Source organism: Dasypus novemcinctus, chromosome 6 (assembly GCF_030445035.2).
Source record: "Dasypus novemcinctus isolate mDasNov1 chromosome 6, mDasNov1.1.hap2, whole genome shotgun sequence".
In the NCBI taxonomy this organism is placed as follows: domain Eukaryota; kingdom Metazoa; phylum Chordata; class Mammalia; order Cingulata; family Dasypodidae; genus Dasypus; species Dasypus novemcinctus.
The window spans coordinates 101,444,232-101,458,671 of NC_080678.1; the positions used below are offsets into that span (position 1 = coordinate 101,444,232).

Consider the following 14,440-nt stretch of genomic DNA (forward strand, 5'->3'; position numbering starts at 1 on the left):
AAAAAAAAAAAATAGGTCTGGACATGCCTGGAGGGCTGTTGGCAGAGATTCAGGGACAAGGGTTGAGAGATGAGCCTTCATTTCACGTGGCTCCTTTCGGTTTACAAAGTCTTTTGCAACCGTGTTTACAGTCTCCTCACTGCCTCTGGGAGGGGTTTGAGTTTATTTTCCATTTTTTAATATGAAGGAATGGGACTTGGAAGCTCTGAGCTGTGTCCAGCATCATGCAGCAGGAAGTGGAGGGACAGAAATGACCCCCTAAGATCTTTGGGGCTCTGGCCCCAGACGGACAGGCACTTTTCCCTGGAGTAACTTTAAGGGTGTGTGTTTCACTGGCCTCAGAAGCCTTTGCCTGGCTCCTTGTGCCTTACCACTGAGCGGCTTTCTCTCATCTGCCCATTCCAGAAGGTGTGGCCTTACAGAACCAGGCCTGCTCCCCTAGGATGGCAGCCAGGCCACGCCCCTGCCTGGGGTCTGCCCGGGGTCTGCCTGGGGCTGCCCTGCAGGTGGGCTTGACGGGCTCTCTGTTTGGTCCTAGATCAATGGCATTGCACTGGACAACAAGTCTCTGAACGAATGTGAATCTCTGCTGCGGAGCTGCCAGGACTCCTTGACCCTCTCTCTCCTAAAGGTGAGGCTCCCTCCCTGTGCCTGGCTCTGCTCTCATTGTCTGGGACACAGACAAAGCCTCAGCTCTGCGGACCCCAGCTCTACTTCTCGGCATTGCCGGAAGCTTGTTTCACAACATGTAGGGCGTGCGTGAGCCCTGACGGGATCCTGGCTTTAAACAAAAAGCAGCTATAACTGTATATTTATATACAAAAGTATATTTTGGGGGCAGTAGGGTATATTTGAATACCATCTAATATGATGTTATCATATAATAATATCTAGTTATTCAGATGATTTTCTTGTGTAAGGGAATAGCCTTATTTTGAGAGGTATGTGCTGAAGTTGTTTGGAGTAAAATGTCATATCTGCAACTTCCTTTCAGACAGGAAAAAACAACTTGGTAAAATGTTGAATCCAGATGGTAGGTTTATGGGTGCTCATTGTACTTTCCTATTAATTTTTCTACATAGTTGGCAAAATTTATAATAGAACAAAATTACTTGTCCGTTTCGATAAGAGCAGTGTATTTTTAACACTGCAATTTTGCTTTTATGTTTAATAATTTTTTTAAAAATGTGTAGGATGTTGTACAGGTAAATTCAGAAAGTGCTCAGATTCAAAGGAACCATGTGGCTCATGTGAGTTCCAAGGAGCCAGGACTGAGAACTGCAGGTGCAAGCCGCACCTGCCAGAGGGAGACGGGGGTGTGTGAGTGTGTATGCGGGTGTGTGCATCAGCCCCTCTAGGTCTTTGGATGGCCCATTTCAGGACCTGCAGTCTCATCTCCCTCGCTCTCACTCCTCTGCTTTAGGTGTTCCCTCAGAGCTCCTCATGGAACGGCCAGAACATCTTTGAAAATATCAAGGACTTGGATAAGATGTTGAGTTTCTGAGCTCAGGGCCCCAAGGTCCAGGCTTACAATAAACGGAACTTGATGCAGCACAACAACTCCACGCAGACAGACATCTTCTCCGTGGACAGGCTGGAGGACAGGAAGGAGCCAGGCCCCCCTGGGGGCAGCGGCTCCTTCCTGCACAAGCCGTTCCCTGGGGGGCCCTTCCTGGGCTCCCCGCAGGCCTGCCCAGGCGCCACGGAGCATAGCCCCAGTTCCTTCCGCTCGGACCTCTCCGGGGAGCGTGGCTATGGGCTGGTGGATGTGTGCAGCCGGCTGCCCCTGCTGCCCTTTGAGACAGAGGCGGGCCCTTGCGGGATGTCCGAGGCCCCCCTGGATAAGGCAGAGCCCGAGAGCTCCAACAGTGGCGGGATATGACCCAAGGCCGTGCTCAGCTCCGTGGTGGAGCCCGAGAAGCTCTCTGTGTACAAGAAGCCAAAGCAAAGAAAGTTCATCTTTGACCTGAACATGTTCAAATGCCCCCAGACACCCCCCAAGATAGACTACCTTCTCCCCGTCCCTGCTCACTCTCCCCAGGCCTCCAAGAGAGTGGGGCCTCTGACACCCCCAAAACCTCCCAGGAGGAGCGACTCCATGAAGTTTCAGCACAGACTGGAGACCAGCTCCGAGTCAGAGGCCACTCTGGTGGGCAGCTCCCCATCCACCAGCCCCCCGGTGGCCCTGCCCCCTGGCGTGGACCCCGGGAAGCCCACATGCACTTCGCCCCCTCGCAAGGTGAAGGTCCGCATCGCCTCCAGCTACTACCCTGAAGGCGACGGGGACTCCTCCTACCTGCCGGCCAAGAAGTCCTGTGACGAGGACCTCACCTCCCAGAAGACTGACGAGCTGGGCCAGAAGCGCCGCAGACCCAAGTCTGCTCCCAGTTTTCAGCCCAAACTTGCCCCGGTGGTCATTCCCGCTCCGTTCCTGGAGGTAGAGCTCTGCCTGGGAGTGGGGCCTGGTGGGAATGGGGGGTCATAGCAGTCGAGAGCCACACCAAGGCATCCTGCACCAGGTCCCCAAGCTTGCTTAGCCCTGGCTCCTTCGCCCGAGGGGAGGGAAAGGGGTGGAGGAGGTGGGGGGGGAAGCAGTCCCAATGGGAGGTGGGAATGTGGAGCTAAAAGAGGAGCCCTTTCTTAGGAGTAGCATTTGAGTTGCTTATTCAAACAGCTTTTGAGCATCTGCGAGAAAACACGGTGGCGCAGACTTGCCTTGAAAGGTTTAGGGAGACAGGCCGGCGTACCTGGTCAGCCAGCCCGGGATAGTGTGGTTGTTTTGGTGTGTGCTGTAGTCATTTCCAGAAGGAAGAGAATGCCACAGGTGGTGGGCAGCATTCAGGGAAGCTGTGCCGCTCCTGGCGGACAGGAAGCACGACACGGTGCTAGCCAGGTTGTGACTGTGTGTCGGAAGCACCCGTGTTCTCACCATTTCTACACATAAACCCTCTTTATTTGAAAGAACAGGGATTCTGTCTCTGGTTTTCTTCTGAATTGGTTTTAAGGGAAGCTCTTGCCTTTCTGTTAATGTCGGCACAACGTGAACGAGCAGCGCCTTGGTGTCGGGAGGAGCTCCCGGGCAGACGTCAGCTTTCAGGCGCGCCCACGTCGCTGCCTGCTTCCAGCAGTCACCTCTTGCCTTTTTTTCCTCAGGGTCAGAAGTGTGTCCCGGCAGGTGGTGACCTCTCCCCGGAGCTCCCAGAGTGGTCCCCTTACTCTCCAGGCCATTCCGGTTGGCACGGCAACCCCCTGCTCTACCCCTGCAGGGCGTCTGTGGGTGAGTTGATGAGGCGGGTGGGGGCAGAGGTCCGTGTGGTCGCATGGGTCTGCCCAGACTTGGGAGGGTGGGGGGCGTTGGCTTATGGCCTGAAGAACTGGAGGTGGTCCCTGCCTGTGATGTTTTGTCTGGCATCGGTGACAGTTGTTTCTCAAAGCACTTTATCCCCCGTGCGAGCCGGGAAGTGGAAGCATTAAAGTGGGTTTGTCCGTTTTACCGGTGGAGAAAGGCAGGTAGCTCTTTGCTGGGTAGCGGATTGGCAGCTGGCGCCCTTTTGGACTTGTGAGTCCTTTCCCCAAATTACTCTGCAGCTTCTTGGTGGTGCTCAGGGCCAGGGGCCAGGTGCAGGGCCGACGGGAGGCTCTGGGGCAGTGGTTCTCACCCAGACCCTTTCCAGGCATCATCCCCCGGAGCGTGACACCGAGCACCACCCTGAGCTCCATCCTGAGGAACCCCATCTACACCGTGCGCAGCCACAGGCTCGGCCCCTGCAGCTCCCTGCCCGTCCCCAGAGAGCTCGGCCCCCAGGGTTTACACCCCAGGTATGCGAGCCCCCCCACGCCTCCCTGGCTCCCCTGCTGTCCAAGCCTACCCGGGCTGCCGGGCACCCAGAGCTCGTGGGCAGTTTGGCCAGGAAGGGGCTTAGAGCAGCCTGGGGTCCCCTGGAAGGTGCACTTTAAAGGTGGCCCCTCCCTCCACCAGCACGGGGTCTGTAAAGCTCTTGAACCCCACAGAGGCTCAGACCTCCCTACAGGTCTGGCTTTGTGTCCACAGCGTGTTTGTGCGCTAAGTGCCAGCACTGACCCTGTCATGGAGGAGGAGATGGCTGCATAGGAGGGGGCTGGGTCGAGGCCACTCTTGGGCTCATTCATCTAGTTATTTGACAAGTATTTACTGAGCACCTCCTAGATGCCACAGACTGTTCTAGTTTCAAGGGGATGCAGCGGGGCACTGAAGGATGAGCTTGCTGGCCCAGCAGTGCTCTGTGTTCACGTGTGGGGAGGCAGGTAGGTTGGTGGCTCTGGAGACGGGAAAACAGGGCAACAGGCTGGACTGTGACTTGAAGGCAGGGGCGGGCCACCTGATGGGGGGGGTGCTGCAGTGACTGCGAGGTGGGAGGGGAGGCTGGCTGTCCCAAGACTGGGGAGCACCCCGGGGGAGCAGAGAGGTAGGTGCCTGGGCTGAGGGTGGGGGGTAGCAGGCAGTGCGCTGGCTTAGGGGGCAGAGTGATTGGAGTGTGGCAGGGGACGGTGGCTCAGGAGGGGGTCACAGGTCATAGGGGCCTGAAAGCAAAGGTTTGGATTTTGTCCCGAGTCCGGTGGGGTCTGTGGGAGGGAGGGCATAAGCAAGAGGCATCCTCTCTGCACAGCTGGAAGGAGCCGTCCCTGGGTTGCGCTCAGGCCAGCCCCTCTTCTGTGACCTGCCATGCCCTTTGAACAAGGCACAGAGCCCCCTCTCCGGGCCAGCCTCTCCTGGCCCACATCCTCGGAGGAGTGGTTCCAGCCACCTGAGCCCGCCGGCTTCGGGAGTCCCTCTTTTCCCATACGGAAGTCCCCTTTTCACGGGAGCCCTGGCTGAAGTGCACTTGGCTGGCGGCTCCGGCTGTGTGGCCCTCTGTGCTGCTCGAGGGGCCCTCTGCCCGGGAGCGGTTTGCCCGTGAGCAGCAGAGTCCCAGGGCCACGGGCCGCCCTCTGCCAGCCCAGGGGGTGTCGGTGACGCCCATCGCGCACACGTCTTCCCCGGGCGCCCCGCTCGGGCCTTCCTCCCTGAGCCCCCTCGCCCCTCTCGTTCTCTCCAGTGTCCAGCACCAAGGACGTCTGAGCCTGGACCTGAGCTCCTGGGTCTGCAGTGACGACCCTGAGATGAGGGCCTCCCACGGCTCCAACTCGCTGCCCTCCAGCACCCGCCTCGGTAACCGTGCCGGCTGCGGTCGCCTGGCCCCCGCCCTCGCTTACCTCCCCCTTCCCTGTGGGCAGAGCCTCCTGGTGGCCTGCTCCCCACTGCCTTCGCCCGCCCCCCATGGAGGCCGGCTCAATTCCACGCAGCCCTGCAGGCTGGTCCCACCCCGCCCCGCTCAGAGCCGCTCCCCGTGTCTCTTCGCTTCCTTCAGTGACCCTGCTGCCTTCCTGCTGCAGTAGCTCCAGAGGAATCCCGTGGCCAGGGAGCCTCGCTCTGGGCGCCCAAGCTTGCACGCGACCTGGGGGAGGCATACTGCTGTCCACTTGTGGGGACTGTAGCCCCACGTAGGGTCTCGCAGGTCCCCCCTAGACTCCCTGAGGGGGTGGTTCACGGTGTTGGGGAGAGAAGACGGAGCGGCCGCTGCATGGCTTGGGTCACTGTCCCTGCCTGTGCGGTCCCATCTGGAGTGGCCGTCGGCTGTGTGGCTTGTTCAAGGACAGGGGCTCAGCGCCTATCTTTCTCCATCTCCTCTCATTTAGACCTCTAGGGGGTGAATGGCAAGGCTCAGCTCAGAGTTTTTGTTGTGATTGTACATCACTCTGGTCTTCCAAATTGGTGGTGAGGGCTGGTGTTTAATCGTAGGACTAAAGTTTTGTCCCCTTGGAACTCTAGGGTCTTCGAGTAACTTGCAGTACAAGGCGGAACGCATTAAAATCCCGTCGACGCCCCGATACCCCCGGTCTGTCATGGGCTCTGATCGAGGTAGGCGCCTCTCGCAGCCCCCTCCGTGCCAGCCCTGCTCTTTCCCTTTCTCCTCACTGTTGAGTGTCTGGGTACAGCTGATAACTTGCACCTGCTTCCGTTGATCAGCGTTTGCCGAGTCAGCCCTGGGCTTGGCGACTTGGGATGGACCCAGGCCCTGCGGCGCGGTCAGGCCCCGCGGTGCGCAGCGGCAGGGGCACGTCCTCCTCCTGGCCGTGGCAGCCGGGGCCCCCGGAGATGATGGTGGCCCACGAGCTCCCGCGCTCTCTTGCAGGTTCCCTGTCGCATTCTGAGTGCAGCACGCCGCCTCAGTCGCCCCTGAACGTCGACACCCTGTCCTCTTGGAGCCAGTCCCAGGCCTCGGCCTCCACGCTGCCAAGGATCGCAGTCAACCCCGCGTCCCTCGGGGAGCACAGGAAGGACCGGTGAGGACCGCCTGGGCTCTGTGTCACGGCCACACTGGTGGGCGACGCATCCCGCAGCGGGGGCTCATGGGCGCGCACAGCAGGGGTTGGCGGGCTCCGTTGTTATTTGATCCCAGGACTGGGCCACCTGGGTTTTGGTTCCGCTGGTGCTCGGTCGCGTCTTGCTCTGGTGCATCCCTAGTGCCACCCACGGGGCCTTGGGATGTGGGAGCCGTAGCCCAGCCTGCTGTGCCCCCAGGGGTGGGCACGTGTAGGTGACAAGGCAAGGAACAGGGTGGGCTCCTTCCACGGAGTGCCGTGGGGAGGGTGCTGGACACGAGCCCAACGGTGGCTCCACGGCCGCGGCTGTCGCTCTGTGTAAACACCGTGAGTGTATTAAGTCGTGAGAGCCTCAGACTAACCCCAGTGTGAGTGACGTTGCTATGATTGTCATTAGCCCCATTTTGCAAATGAGAAAACTGAGGCTGGAAAGTTGTAGTGTTTTGTCTGTGTCACGTCTTAGCAGTGGGCGTTGGGGTTCACTCTTTGCCTTGTTCTTTGGTCCCAGAACAGCTATAGCTCTCGGTTATTATTATTTCTACCTTTTATTGTGAAATATACATAAAGGGGCAAAGAAAGAATATAAAGCCTCAATGTACAGCTAAGCCAGCTGTGGTTTCATTTTAAGTGCAGGCCAGTCCCTGCTTCGCTCTTAGGTTCACTGTAGGCCTCATGTCTGTCCGAGGCCGCCCCGTCTATGAGTCCGTACTCCCCTCCAGACACGCTGCCCACACACACGTCGTCCCCCTCTGTCATTCCTCCAAATGGGATTTGGTGGATCGTGTTTACATTTAGAAGGTTCTGTCCAGAGTGTGGGTCTTTAGGCCATCTCATTAAACTTGAACTTGCCTTTATTTAATCACGTAAAAAAGAACACAGCTGCCCTTGTCCAGGCGAGACCAAAAAGCTGAAGACCCTCTGTAGCCGTGAGCCTCAAAAGTGACCTTTGCCAGCAGGGTCGGGGAGGGCGGCTCCGTTAAGAAAATCTCGTGTTTGATTCGAAAGCGTGACCTCGTCAAACAGCCCAAGAGCCTGGGAGAGGGGTGTGTCCCCATTTACCAGCGCCTGGCCCGTTAGGGGACAGTGTGAGTCCACGGGGAGGGCCGGTCCTCACCCACGGGGATTTCCCATGTGTGCACACAGGGACACGGCCTGCAGGCATGGGGCCGGGGCTGGAGGTTCTCGACCCCGGCTCTGGTCATTGCGAGACCAAGACCTTCCCCTGAAGTCAGTGCGTCCTTAGAAGTAGAGGGGGTTTCGTCGTGTCGCAGTCCAGTAATCCCTTCGCTCCCTGTGCTGTGCAGAGAGCTGGGGACTCCACTGGGAAGGACACAAGTGTCGTGAGCTTACGGCCTCATCAGAGAAATGTGAAAACACGAGCAACCAGAGCAGACAACACATGTGAAAAATAATCCTGGGGAGCGGATGTAGCTCACCCACTTCCCACGTATGAGGTCCTGGGTTCAGTCTCTGGTACCTCCTAAAAAAATCCTTTTTACCCCTGATTTTGAAGCATACTGTCATATAACTACTCATAGAAAATTGGACAAAAACACAAGTCATCAGAGTAGAGAACACTTATTTAAAATAATCCTTTTTTTCCTGAGAGAAGGAAAAAACTAATCTCATCAACCAGAGATTTGATAACTGCTGTTTGTGATGTGTGTGTCTGTGTATTTTATTCCTGTTTCATTATTTATTTGTTATACATAGTCACATCTTTTACTTACTCTAAGCTCCTTGTCACATGAAGTATACTTTATAAACCTATTTAAAAGGAACCTTAAAAAAATGAACAAGATTTCAAGGAAATAGTGTTTTAACCGCTCACAAAAATGCAACCTCATTATCCTGAGAAAAATTAATTGTGCTTATGTTAAAAAATTAAAATCAGAAGATTAACAAGCAAAATCACCACACATGCCCTCACTCAGAGGTCCACTTTGTTAACATGTTGGTGGTCTTCTGTGATGTCGTCATGCGTGTGCATACATGTAAGTTTGCTCGTGCACATTTGTGGAAGTGGAATTGTGCTGTACGGACCTGCCTTCTCGTTTCCCAGTGTGTCCTGTTCGTCTTTCCAGAGGAGTTGTCGTGATTGATTCATCAGTTGTGACGGCTCCATGGCTTCTGTTGAATGGCTGTTATTTTACAGTTGTCCTTTTCTCTTTTGAGGAAAGGGTACTGGTTAGAAGTGGCACAGAGGGTGGCGTGTTAAGGGAGGACTGTGGTGTCCCTGGCTGGAGCACCTCCTCTTGGGGGCGGCTGCTCTCTGAGGTCTTGCACCTCTAAACCGTCTGCGTTTGGATGCAGGTTGAGTCATGGAGACGACCTGGCCACGGACCAGGCCTGGTCTGAGCTGGGGAGGCCGAGGGAAGCGCTGCAGGGCGCCGGGGGAATGGCCGTGGTAGAGGTGTAATCTCAGCTCTCCTGCGATCCGTACCACCACAGACCTCTTCTGAGACTGCCTGTGGCTGCCGGGCCCAGGTCCTTCTCCCCCGTGCCCCTGGGCGCGGGGGGCAGCTCCCCAGGGGTGCAGCGAGTGCATGGTCTTTCCATGGCTTCCATGCCGACTGCCGCTGCAAACCCAAGCCTTCTAAAGGGGGCCATGATCAATTTGCGTCACCCTGGGTAGCCAATAAATATAAAAACTGATATTTTATACTGTCTTTCCTCAAGGGACTGTCACCCCAGAAGCCATCTCTTTTCCCAGGAAGGGGTTCTTGGGACCCTGCTGGAGTTTGTAAATTGCATACTGTGTGAGGCAGCTCGGCTCACGTGGAGAATCTCAGGGTTTTCCCCTGCACGTATCAGTGTTTATAGTTCACACGGACCGTTCTCGTGTCTCTGGGATGGGGTGCTTTGGTGTCCATTGCTGCCATGTTCACATTACATGAGGTAGCAGGAACGTGCATCATTTGTCATGAGAGAGTTGGGGTAGCCACTCCTCCACCCGCCTGTGTCACCCCAGGAGCACCCGCGCTCCCTGGCCTCTTCTGCATAGCCCAGTTGCATGCCTGAGCACAGACCCTTCCCCAGAACTCTTTGGATCTGAGTCCCCCAAACTGCTGGCTCTCTTCCAAGGCCTTACGTGGAGGAGCCATGCCATGTCAAGGTGCACAAGAGCCTGGAACCTCTGGGGATCTCCATCGTGAGTGGTAAGAAGGGTGGGATCTACGTCTCCAAGGTGACCGGGGGAAGCATTGCCCACCAGGCCGGCCTGGAGTACGGAGATCAGTTACTTGAGGTGAGAGAGGGCTGCCCTCCGTAGCATGTTCGTGGCAGCATTCTCCTCCTCGCCCTCCTCTCCTCCTCAGCCTCCTCTCCTCCCCATCTGCCAGCCCACCCCCCACATCCCCATCCCCATCCTCCAGCCTGCACCCCACATCCACGTCCCCATCCCCATCCCCCAGCCTGCACCCCAAGTGCCTGTCCCCCAGCTCTCCCCCCACATCCATGTGCCCATCCCCCAGCCCACCCCCCATGTCCCTGTTGCCCAGCCCGCCCCCCACATCCTGTCCCCAGCCCTTTGTGGGTGTCTCCCCAGTTCAATGGCATAAACCTGTGGAGTGCCATGGAGCAGCAGGCCCGGCTCATCATCGGGCAGCAGTGCGACACTGTCACCATCCTGGCCCAGTACAACCCACACATGCACCAGCTGGGCAGCCACTCACGCTCCAGGTGAGGCTGGAGGCCCTGGACTGTGGGCTGGGGAGTGGGCGGGACGGGCTAGCTGCTGGAGAGCAGGGCTACCAGCTGCATCTCCTGGGCCTCCCACTCCTGGGAGGAGGAGAGTTGACCAGCCTAGATTTTGGATGAGAGAGACATTTAAAGGGACATGTCTCCTCCTGACACTGGGCGAGTTAACTGTGGGCCAGGGTCGCACTGGGTAGCCAGAGGCTGAAGCCCAGGGCGGGATTCTCAGGCACACTCTGTCCTGAGCAGACCCTGCACCCCTGCCTGTGTCTTACCCCGGGCTGTGGGCCATGGGGCAGGTGAGAGAAGGGGGAGACAGGGTTCCAGTAGCCTAGCACGTTGCAGCTTAGTGGGGGGTCGAGACATGAGCCAAGGAAAAGGGACAGAGAATTCACGTGTCACCGGGGTGCCACAGGCATCAGGCCAGAGGTGGTCTGAGAGGACCTCGGGGTTGAGGACATAGTGGGCCCTGGGTAGGGGAGAGGTGGACCGGCGCCTCCTGCAGGTGACCGGCCACGCGCGTCCAAGCTCCGAGGCACCTGCATCTCCTTGGGCTTTGGGGTAGGACCCATGTGGACCCCATCCCCCCTTAGGACCCGTGTTGTCACTGGAGGGGTGTGGCTCTGGGTGGCTGCCCCTCATTCTCCCTGCCCCTCCCCGCTCCAGTTCCCACCTGGACCCTGCAAGCACCCACTCCACGCTCCAGGGAAGCGGTGCCACCACCCCGGAACATGCCTCTGCCATCGATCCCCTGATGGAGCAGAACGAGGGCCCTGGCACGCCCCCGTGCAAGCAGAGCATGCCCAGCTCCAGGTCAGCCAGCCAGCACGGGCTGGGAGCCCTCCCTTTGTGCGGGCAGCCAGGCGGGGGTTCCTTGTGAGCCCCAGCTCTTCCTCTGAGCGCGTGGGCCTGGGGCTGCTGCCAGCCCTCCCCACCCCCCAGCTGCTGCGTCCCCACCCCAGCTGCCAGCCACCCCAGCCACCCCAGCCACACACTGGGTCTTTGGTGTTGGTAGGGGAGGTGCATGCCATAGCCGCTCTTTTCCTCCCCCCCTTCTTTTTTCTCATTTTCCCATTGACTCCCTCTCTGCCCCACCTCTCCTCTCTCTTTTCCTTTTATCCCTCACTTGTTTATCAGGCTCTGGGTTGGGGCCGTCAGAGCAGTTTCACCCCCAGGGAGCGCCTGGTTTAGAGGGCGGTGGTCCTGGGCACAGGCTCAGTGGCGCAGTTGAAAGGCTGCAGGAGGGTGGCAGGGGGAGGCGGGAGACCGTGAGGCAAGTAGAGCCCGGGTCCGGATCAGCCGCAGTTCTGACTTGCCCGTGCCCGCCTCCCCATCTGTGCGTGATCGAGCAACTTCGTTTTTCTTCCCGAAAGGATGGTGGGAGATGCCAACAAGAAGACCCCAGAGCCGCGAGTCATCTTCATCAAAAAGTCTCAGCTGGAGCTCGGGGTGCACTTATGTGGCGGGAACCTGCACGGGGTGTTTGTGGCCGAGGTGGAGGATGACAGCCCTGCCAGGGGTCCCGACGGCCTCGTGCCAGGGGACCTCCTCCTCGAGGTGAGTCCTTAGCTGCACCCTGGGGGTCTGTCTCAGATGGCCCTGGGGACAGACAGCGCAGATTTGATGCCGGGTGACCCCTGGGTGATTTTATTTTAAACCCTCATAAACTCAGGGTACTGCATAGACCCTCTGGGTAGACCCCTGGGAAACCGGGCAGGCCTCTGAGAAGCTGTGGGCGGAGCCCCCCAGCCTGGCTGCGGGGATCCAGGAGAAGATGCTCTGCTCTTGTGCGCAGCAGCCTCAGATTTGACGGGGAGAGTTGTACCTCCCCTGCACAGGGTCCCCTTTTGATGAAGAGTTGGTGCATAGATATTTAAAGGTTCAAGTGCAATGAGAGGGAGTGCTGTATTTCGAATATCTCATACTTGCACGAGGACTCAAACGTGGCTTTTCCTGGGCACTGGGGGAGACCCCAAGGATTCAGCCCTTCCTCCAGAGGGGAGGCAGGGGGGCTCCCAGGTAGGGGGATGTCGGTTCTCTGCCTCTTCGCCACACTGGCCTCTCCTGGCTATCCAGGCTGCCCCCTGGTTTCTGCCCTTCTGACCCCAACCCCCCTCATCCCCAGGCAGTACGGCTCCCTGGACGTCTGGAGCAAGATGGTGGAGGAGGTCTACGTGGAGATGCTGAAGCCCAAGGACAGTGTCCGCCTGAAGGTGCAGTACCGGCCCGAGGAGTTCACCAGGATCAAGGGCCTGCCTGGCGACAGCTTCTACATCAGGTGCCGGGCCTGGGGGGTCAGGGCCAGGGGAGGGGCCTCCAGTGGCGCTCCATTCCTCATCAGTGCCCCTGTGCTTCCTGCCTCCTAAGGGTAGGGCCGTGGTAGCTGTTACTTGACCCCCTGATCTGCAAGTCACAGCACGGTGCTCGTGACTTCGAAACACCCTTGTGGGCTTTGAGGAGCAGGTGGGCTTCCTTATTTGGGGCTTAGGGCCTGGGGGGATTTGGAGGCCACAGATCCCCCTTTCCCTCTGGTCTGCCCCCCTCCCCTTCCCGTCTTGCCCAGCAGTGTGCATGTGGACATTGGGGTGCCTTGTGACATGATGTGGGTGCAGACACAGGATTAAGCATTTCCTGGGAGGGACTTTTAGCTTTCTTCATGATCCCTCAGATCTGAGACCCCCCCCAAAATTAAGAACCACTGCTCGTGAAGTACCATGTGGTGCATTTCCCTGTCTCCATGGCCTGTTTCCATCTTGCGGGGTCTCCAGTCTGTAGGAACCATGGCCCTTGCCTTCAGGAGGGAAGGCATGCAAGAAGACCCATTTGGAAGGGAAGGGCAGGGCCTCAGGTCTTGGCCAGAAGTTCTCAGTCTGAAGGAGACGGTGCTGCCCTAGTCCTAGGGGAAGGCACCACCTTCGTCCTCCTGTGCAGAGCACGGGCGCCCACCTTCAGGGAGCTGCTGCAGAGTGGGAAGACCCAGCTCCAGTTTCTGGAATGACTTTTTGGTCTGGGGGAAGCACAGTGCAGGAGAGCAGTCTTGGGGGGTGGCTCCTTCAGGGTGCAGCTCCCCCTGATCGCATCCTCAACCCACCCAGGGCCCTGTACGACCGGCTGGCAGAGGTGGAGCATGAGCTGAGCTTTAAGAAGGATGACATCCTCTATATTGATGACACCTTGCCCCAGGGCACGTTTGGCTACTGGATGGCCTGGCAGCTGGACAAGAACGCCCAGAAGATCCAGCGCGGGCAGATTCCCAGCAAATATGTGTATGTCTTCTCCAGCCCCGGGCCGGGGGTTCGGGCAGGGGCAGAGTGGGCCGCCAGCCACGGAGCTGTCCCAGGGATGAAGGGCAGGGGCCTGGGCTGCGGGGAGGGCTAAGCTGCTCGTTCCCGCCTCTGGTTGGCCAAGATCAATTATCTAAGGAACTGCCCCTGGCATAAATCAGAATTGTGCAGAGAGACAGTGGTGACTCAGGAAGCATAACTTTAAATGCTGTTTAGCTGGGGAGCAGCTGTAGCATAGAGGTTTGAGCACCTGCTTCCCATGTACAAGGTCCCAGATTCAATCCCTAGTACCTCCTGAAAAAAAAAAAAAAAGAAGGAAAACAGGCTCAAGAAAATGCTATTAAGCGAGGGCTTTCGTGGCAGTTCCTTTGACACTGATCCAAGTAGAAAGTGGTAGAAATTCCTAAGAGCTGGCCCCTAGCACTGGTGTTTGTGCAACCCCCTGCAAAGGTGGGTGAAGGGGTCCTCGGTGGTGGGCTGGGCGAAGTAGCTATGAAACCTGCAAAGGGGAGCCCTGGAACAGGCCTGGTCCTGTGTCGGCTCTCACCTTCCTCACCGAGCAGTGTGGGCAGGGAGACGGTCCCAGCGGCCTTGCCCAGCGCTGCCATTCTCTGCGGCCACAGGATGGACCAAGAATTCTCCAGGAGGCTCAGCATGTCCGAAGTCAAAGATGATAACAACGCTGCAAAGACGCTGTCGGCCGCCGCACGCAGGTCCTTCTTTCGAAGGAAACATAAGCACAAGCGCAGTGGGTCCAAAGAAGGGAGGGATCTCCTGGCCTTGGACGCCTTTTCCAATGACTCCATTCCACTCTTTGAAGGCAAGTGGCTAAACTTGGTTTTCCAGTGGACTCTCAGGATTTGGGTTGAGGTTTATCACTTAAGCCTCAAGACAGTGGCTTAAGCAAGACAGGGTCTATTTTTCTTTCAAATGCAAGAAGGCTGGCGGCAGGCATCTGGGTTGGTTGGGTGGCGCTGCAGTTTTCAGAGTCTATAATCATTTTGCTTGCCACCCATAGTGTGTGGCTCCGGTCTTGGGGCTTCCCTGTGGTCACCATG

General features: G+C 57.7%; 1 protein-coding gene across 1 annotated transcript in view; it reads left to right on the forward strand.

Annotated features, from left to right (window-relative positions):
* The window catches only part of LOC101422177 (disks large homolog 5-like), a gene marked incomplete at its 5' end in the record, with an annotated part of 172,307 nt that overhangs the window by 145,619 nt on the left and 12,248 nt on the right, over window positions 1-14,440 (forward strand). Inside the window, 14 exon segments of the mRNA XM_058299541.1 lie at window positions 539-631; window positions 1,424-2,437; window positions 3,154-3,277; window positions 3,675-3,819; window positions 5,076-5,188; window positions 5,849-5,938; window positions 6,213-6,363; window positions 9,487-9,649; window positions 9,950-10,083; window positions 10,765-10,911; window positions 11,472-11,655; window positions 12,228-12,376; window positions 13,194-13,364; window positions 14,006-14,202. Coding sequence (XP_058155524.1) covers window positions 539-631; window positions 1,424-2,437; window positions 3,154-3,277; window positions 3,675-3,819; window positions 5,076-5,188; window positions 5,849-5,938; window positions 6,213-6,363; window positions 9,487-9,649; window positions 9,950-10,083; window positions 10,765-10,911; window positions 11,472-11,655; window positions 12,228-12,376; window positions 13,194-13,364; window positions 14,006-14,202 — 2,875 coding nt within the window.